An 8,738-nucleotide genomic window follows, 5' to 3' on the forward strand; every position below is an offset into this window, starting at 1 on the left:
AACAATTCACGAAATCAAAACAAACCAAAGACACAAAATAATTTTTTTTAATTTTAATTTTCAGTTTCCGGTTTATCTTTCATATCCTGGCAATTATTTTTACCGCAAAGAAGAAAAGAACAAGTTTTTATTCACGAGAAATTGTTTTCAAAATTTAAAAGTAAATTTATATATTTGTTTTTAAGATAAAAATTTATGAAGGCTAGAAGAGAGCCGTGTGTAATAAATAATGAATGTTAGCTGGACATTAACAATTCGCAAGAGCCACAAATCACAAACATCTTAAAACAACAAGACGTTTTTTTTATCATAAAGACATTGTTGTTTATTGCCCTCTGCCTTAATGAATCAATTGAATGTCTAATTTCAACTGTGTTTTACTGTATATGTCTATGCAAACAAAGAGTATTTTTTATTTAAATTAATGAAGTAAATGATTGAAACAAATGATCTAAAAAATAGAATAAAAACAATCGCAATTACATGTCGTTATCATCATTATTATCATCGTCATCGTCATCACCACCACTCATCGTCATCATCATCTTCATCACCATCCTCATCATCATCATCATCATCATCATTATCATCATCGTCATCATCATTATCATCATCATCATCTTGAATGAGATCATCCCAACATTCCTAATCATTATTTCATGGTCTTTCTTTCTTTCTTTCTTTTGTTCTTTCTATCATTCAATGGTCTATTTTAAAGCAATAAATGGACTATGAAACAATGAAAAAGTAAATGTACCTGAAAACAAAATCCCACACACACACACACACCCGCACACACACAAACACACACCACACACACAAACACACACACATATACATTGAGATAAAACTGTTGTTTTTGTCATACATGTAAAGGTTATACAGTTATTCACATAATACATACATTCTCTTAAATATGTACAATCCAATACACCACACACACATACAACACATACACACACAACACCACACACACACACACACACACACACCACACACACACACATACACACTCACACAACCAACTCGCATTGGATAGATGACGACTTTTAATGCATGGCGAAATTCTTCTATTTCATTGACTTGTTAGTAACATAACCTTAGGTGTTTAGGATTTATTAAGATTTTTTTGGCTCTTCTAGATACATACAATTGCTTCGTTATTTTGACTTGCGTAAAGATGAAATGATTTTATCTTACTGCTCTTATAATTGGATTGCTAATTAAACTGATGTATTTCTTTCAGATTCAAATTTTTAAAATGATAGCTATCATTCACAAAGTTCCTCTTTGTTCTTCAGAGTGTTATACGAATTAATTGAATAAATTAAATTTTTAAAAATTGTTTTTGCAAGCAAACAAGTTTATATCGTTCAAAAAATGAGTTAACTTTTATAAACCTCTTTTAAAATTATTTTAAATGATAGATTTTCACATCAAAACAAACCTGTATGTTGTTTTAAAAACATATTTCACAAAAAAGCTGAAGAAACATGGACCGTTAAAAAAAAAAATTTTTTAAATATTGCTAGCAAAATGAAATGTTTGTTAGCAAAATGAGTTGTTAAACGCGCAAGATGGATTGCTTGTTTACGGGTGAGAAAGATTCGTTTGACTAAATGAATGTTTTCCCCATTCATATATTACTCTTTTTCAACTAGTAGGGTTCGTTTACGTTACGTATTTTTTTTCCAAATTTGCATTCAAGTAAAATAGATTTTTACAAAATTATTTCTTGAAATTTAAAGTTAAACTAATCCCATAACGCATATAAAAAGTCTGTGTCCGAGAGTTGGGAAACTGTTTGCAATCGAACCAAGTAACTGCAGTGAAGAAACAGGCACTCTATCCGTTGAGCTATCATGAAATTAAATTACACCTATGTATATTAAAAACTACAGAGAAAGTATATTTAAATAATTAATTAAATGATAAACATACAAACGATCGTTCGCTAATTGCTTCTCTTGTTAAGCTTGCATGCACGCCACTGCTTTCTGAGAGGAGGCACCATTCAGTAATGCATGAAACAATTCAGTAATGCATGCGTGCATTGTTACTGAATTATTGATTATTTGAATGTGATTACCAAAAGTATACTTATTATATAACAATATCTTTATACATTTTATACAAGAATTAGATATACACATTATTTTACATAGGTGTACGTACGGTTACTATGCATGCATACATTAACTCAATGTGTATACATATACTATACATAAATAAACATACACACATATACATACCCACACATACATTTACACACACACACATACAAATATATATATATATATACATTTACATACATATATATATATACATTGTATCTAAACATATATGTTGATATGTATATGCATTGAATATATATAAGGCATCTCATTTAAACCTATACCATCAACATTGCATTAGACTGTCAGTTGCATTCTTTCAATGCATACGTTCACTCGTTCGTTCATTCATCCGTTTGTTCGTTTGTTTGTTCACTCGTGTGTTTTTGTTCGTTCGTTTGTTTGTTCATTCATTCGTTTTTTCATTTGTTGTTTCGATCACTCATTCATTCGTTTGAAAGTGAATAATGTGAATTGTCTTTAATATTGAGCTAGGACTTTGAAGTTTATTTTCAATATTTACGCTATTTCTCTTTACCTTATTGCTTTCATTTCAGAGCACATACGCTGGGATATTAATTTACATTTATTATTCTAATTTAAATTTTATATGAATAATGAATAATTAGAAGAACTTGATTAGGTGTAGGAGGTTTTTTTTGAAAACATGATAAAAAATGTCTTTGAAACTTTTTTCAACAACTAAAATTTACACCGCAAACAAATTAAACAAAGAAGTAATTTTGAATTCTTCTTTCAAAGAACAACAACAGCATCTACATCAACCACAACAACATCAACAGCAACAACAGCAACAACAACTTCTACAACAACATCATCAACTGCGACATCAACAGCATCGACAACAACATCAACATAAGGTTTGGTTTTCATCGTTGGACGATACGGCAACTATTTCATTACCAAATTGTGATTGCTTTGCACCAGCAGACGACATTAACAACTTCAACAAACTCAACAACAACAATACCAACAGCACCAATAACACCTCAAATATTGTTAACAACAAAAATGACATTAACACAAATAATAACATCAAAAACATTAACAGTTTCGAACTAAGTAAAAGAACTATAATCAAAAACGACATTGACAACAACATTAGTGAATTGTCTTTACCATCCCCATCATCATCGCCATCTTCATCTTCGTCATCGTCACCAAACGACAAAAAGATGATTGAACTGACGGAAGACATAGTGAATTTAATATTGAATGACGCCAGTACTCGTACGACACACGCCCTTTCAACATTCAAGCCGAAAAATATCTACCGCTACAACCCAGCTTCCACTACTAACATGGAAGCATTAACAACCACATCAATTACATCAACATGTGACATCGCATTAGCAAAAACATCAATTTTCGATAACATCAACGTTCAAAATAGCACTATAACATCGCGTCTTAGTATTAATGACAATGACATCAGCAACAACAACAACAACATCAACAACAACACTAACACAAATGACATTAACGAAATGAACAACACTTCATTAGTTGAGTCATCAATTAACACAATTCTTGATATAATTGACAACATCAAGACAACAACTACAGACTCTGATGATAATAACAACAACATCGTTGTTGACAAGAACAACAACAACAAAGACATCATAGAGAACATTAATGTTATTAATGACACTAATTTTGACGTTAATAATAACACACCAATAATTAAAAATAATATAAATTACAATGACAGTAACAATATAAACAAAAATTATGACACCAACGACAACAACAACAACAACACAGATTACATGAACTATCTCATCAATAATGAAAACAACAATCTCACTATGACCAACAACAACAACAATAACAACAACAATAATAACAACAACAACAATAACAACAACAGCAACAACAGTAACATTCATATCCTTAACCTCAACAAAATCAACACCAACAAAAACTTAATGAGTCAGAATCACATCAATACCTCTAGCAAAGACGACATTAATGTCAATAATCCTAACATCAATGAAAATAACACTGACAGCGACAACGTTATAAATAACAAGACTATTAAGCTAGGCAACAATATTAAAAACAATAACAATGTCATCACCAAAAACAATAACATCGATAATAATATCAACAACAACACCAACAACAACATTATGACCATAAATTCCCAACTCGTCACCTGCTTTCAACATCAAGCAGATGAGCATATATATTGCAACCCATTCCTTAAAGATGATGAAGATGACGAAGATGATGACCACGATGAAAACAGTAAAAGTTCAGATGATTACATGATGACTAGATACACTGACAATGACATCAAAAACATCAACAACAACACCACCACCAACAATAACAACAACGTAGCAGCGAGCAAGGTAGATATTGTTGTCACGAATAATGAAAATGATTTAAAAAGCGTCAACACCTCAATAGCATTACACCTTTTCACGCTCAATAAAGCCCAGCTTAACAATAACAACAACAACGTCAACAACAACAACAAAATAAAATCTAACAACGGAAATAATAAAAACAACAACAAAAATAACATCAACAATAACACCGACAGCAGCTTTCAACAACCACAACATCATAAACAAGAATTTCATTTCAAAGCGCAGAAAAAAGGAAAAATTGAGAAGCTGGTGAAACAAGGTACCAAAAATTACCCATCCTATCTCAAACTTATCTACACAGGCGATAGTGAACATTCTAGTGAAGACGAAACGCTAAAATACAACAACAACAACAACAGCAACAACAAAAACAACAACCTTCGAAATCCTTCAAACGCCCAGCAAGCCCTCGCGCTGATGATGAAAAGTGAGAGTTGCATGGAAATCAAAGCCAGTGATGGCGCAACGAAAGAGGAAGATTCCAAATTTGAAGTCAGAAAACCGAAATCTGGTTGCGAGATAAACGCGCCTACCCCTCGTGGCATATACGAACGCATCTCCTTATTTATTGATGATGAAGATGAGGAGCAAGACGCTGGAGATGTTTTCGACGCAAGAGATAATGCAGTTGTTCTGCGTGGAGAGGTTGATGACGACATGGACGTGATTAAAAAAATTGATGAAGTCGTTAATGAGGTCGTGAAATTTGACGCTGTTGTCAACTGCAGCAACAACATCAGCAGCAGCAGTGGCGGTGGTAGCCACAGTAACGACATCAACGTTGACGCTTGCAACGATAACATTAAAAGCGACTCAAAACTTTTCTTCAACAATCGCGAACTTTTCAACGCTGGAAACAGTACAAACAAACAAAAATTAAGCAACAACAACAACATTAATGATAACATTAAAAACATCAAAAACAGCAACAACAGACAATCTAGCATTAGCAAACCAAACAACGGCAACAATGAAGAGGAAGATGATGACGATGATGACGTAAGCATCAATGATAGAGAGAAGGAGAACCTGCTCAGAAAAAAGAGTAAATCACTGCAAATCATAAAACGCCGTAACCACGGTGATGACAACGACTGTGAGGACGACAACGACGAGTATGATGATAGTAACGATGAACTTAACAGGAACGAGTCTGTTGAGGATGGTTAGTATGTTTGTTTGTTGTTGTTGTTGTTTGATGATGTTTGATTTTGTTAGTTGTTTGTTTGTTGCTTGCTGCTGATTGTGGTTGTTGCATGTTTTTATTTCACTTGTGTTGTAGATTTATCGTTTTGTTGTTGGTCAACGGTTTTTTTTCTAAATTGCTTAAAAACTTTTGTGGAAGAAGCTAAATTACGATGTTGATCATTTTGTGAGAAACCAGATGAAATGAAACTATTTTGATTAAACGAACGTAATTACCTATTTTTTGCCAACTCTAGCAGAATGAATTTGCGATTCGTCAAATTGGCTTAAAAATTAGTCCATATCTAGATAATCTGAAATGAATTAAAACAGAAAAATAAGGAAAAAATAACACACGAGCAAAAAAACATCTCTGCCACGAATAATGAAATCAATTAACACACGACAATTGAGGGATAGATTGATTGTGAGAATTTATTTACTCGCTAAACAGCTTGCATCTCCGTTTACATATGTAACATTACGCTCTTCGAACTGTTTGTTTTGTCCCTTGTGTGTGCAAAAATAATAAGCATTTTATGTAGTATACAAAAGAATATGTTTGTGGATGTTTATCGTATTGCATGTATTTGTGTGTGTATGCGTGCGTGTGATGTGCGCGTGTTTGTGCGTGTGTGTGTGCGTGGTTCATTCTTGAAGCCAAGAAATCCAAGCCAAGTGCCAAAATTGATTGCGTCAGTGCGGGTTACAATAAGAAATTTTTGTTGGAAGGTCGTTGGTTGTGAAAACGTGCACATGTGGTCAAAAAGATGTGCATGCGTGTGCGTGTGTGTGTACGCGTGTGTACGTGAATTTGTGTGCTTGACTGTTTGTTGGTGTTTGTGTTTGTGTGGTTCTCCGCAACAGTAATTCTGTGTTGTCATTATTTTAAGCGTTACATATGAAACCATTATTCAAATCCGCTGGTTTAATATCGTGATAATTTATCCCTCAATAAAAGCTTGAAAACCGAGTCTAAAATAGATAAAAAGAATCGATATACAATCATAGAACTTTTATAACAAGCATACACACACAAACACATACAAACACACACACAAACACACACACACGCAAACACACACACATAAACACATTCACATAATTCACAAACACGAATATATCGACCGTTCTCTTCCTTTACAAGTTCCCAAAAATCCATGTCATTTACTTGTACGTGCGTAATGACGACTCTACTACTGCTGCTGCTGCTACTGAGACAAACAAAAAGAATAAATATGCCTAGATTATTTTCAATGCCTTTGTAAGGGAAATAGAAAATTTCATTTAATTATTTTAATATTCTGAGGAAAAATGGATGTCTTTAAATTATTCTCGGAATTTTTTTCGTATTTCTTAACTTATTTTTTAGTTCTTATATATAGTTTTTAAATACTTTAAACCAAATACTTAAATAACTTTATCTGAAAAATACTAGAAATTCAAAACGAAAAGAAATATAATTTTGAAAAAAATTTGAAAGGAAGAGAATTTATTGTAGTGAAGACATTACAACGGTTTGAATTGTTTGTGTATGTCTTTGTGTATGCGTGAGTGTGTGTGTTTGTGTGTGTGAGATTATAAATAAATGAGAAATGTCATTTTAATTAAATTTTGCTTTTTCTGAGTAAGTTCTTCGACGTGTCTATTTCTCATTCATTCATCCATTCATTTATTCATTGGCGTGCCTTTTATTTCGTTCATTCATTCGTCTATTCATTCATTCATTCGTTCATTTATTCATTCATTTATTTATTCATTCGTTTGTTCAATCAATCATTCATTCATTCATTCATTCATTCATTCATTCATTCATTCATTCATTCATTCATTCATTCATTCATTCATTCATTCATTCATTCATTCATTCATTCATTCATTCATTCATTCATTCATTCATTCATTCATTCATTCATTCATTCATTCATTCATTCATTCATACATTCATTCATTCATTCATTCATTCATTCATTCATTCATTCATTCATTCATTCATTCATTCATTCATTCATTCATTCATTCATTTATTCATTCATTCATTCATTCATTCATTTACTCACCCATCTGTTTACTCAATCAACGATCAATCGGCAGAAACCATTCAGCACCTCAAACGTTTAGTTGAGTTGAGTGAGAGATTCAATCAATTAACTACCTTCCTACCAGCCTACCAACCAGCCAGCCAGCCAGCCAGCCAGCCAACAAATTTACAAATTTTTTTCTGGAATTTTACATTTTCAAAGAAGTCTCTTCTAAATTGTTTTTGTTGAATTTATCTGGCAAATTTTTTGTAATATCGCGAATGTTATTTGTTTGAGTTGGCTGGCGTTTGTTGTAAATCAAAATTTACAACAAAAAACTTTCAATTCAGTCATTTTTATGTTTTGAAAAAAATGTACTCGTGAGAAGTTGGATTTTTTTTTTCAGCAAAAATGTTTCATTATTCCTCTGAAGTATGCAATTAAAGTTGTCAGGAAGAACAACGTTGATAATATTTTTCTTGACAAATATTCCACTGCTGCCGAAAAAGTTTCTTCAAGTAATTTCTAACAAGCGCAAACTTGGAATTTCATCCAAAATATTTTTTCCTTGGCAAGAGAACTATTTTTTCTTTGAAAATTTAAGCAAATGGTTTCGGGTCTCTTTTTCACATGAGTGCTTGCAGACGCATGAATATAATTCATTCACATATTGTTAATATGTATATATACATATATATATTTCAAGATCATAATTTCAATTATTCTCGAAGAAATTTTGCTTGATGAAATTTAAAAATATATCCGAGGGTAAAAATTTGCATTATCTTTTTCTTTCTTTTTCCAAGAAAAAATATCTATCGATAATTTCGCGGCTTCGTTTTATTCTCGGTTGTTTCATTTTATTATTCTTCTTATTTTTTTCATTTCAAATTTCGATTTTTTGCGTGCCAACAAAACGTGACATAACGCCTCGAGATGTTCTCCTGCAAGAAGAAATCTTCTTACTTTATGTTTCTCTAAATTCAAACCGTCTATACTTTAAAATGTACTTATTA

The 8,738-nt window shown here is 32.1% G+C and overlaps 1 protein-coding gene across 1 annotated transcript; it reads left to right on the forward strand.

Annotated features, from left to right (window-relative positions):
• Positions 1 to 1,577: 1,577 nt before the first annotated feature.
• HELRODRAFT_179644 (hypothetical protein) lies at positions 1,578 to 5,686 on the forward strand (the record flags this gene model as incomplete). The annotated part of the gene is made up of 4 exons (XM_009028448.1): positions 1,578 to 1,596; positions 1,779 to 1,906; positions 2,877 to 2,995; positions 3,112 to 5,686. 4 exons carry the CDS (start codon positions 1,578 to 1,580, stop codon positions 5,684 to 5,686), a joined length of 2,841 nt encoding a protein of 946 aa, XP_009026696.1.
• Positions 5,687 to 8,738: the final 3,052 nt, after the last annotated feature.

This window comes from Helobdella robusta (assembly GCF_000326865.2).
Source record: "Helobdella robusta unplaced genomic scaffold HELROscaffold_55, whole genome shotgun sequence".
Lineage (NCBI taxonomy): Eukaryota > Metazoa > Annelida > Clitellata > Rhynchobdellida > Glossiphoniidae > Helobdella > Helobdella robusta.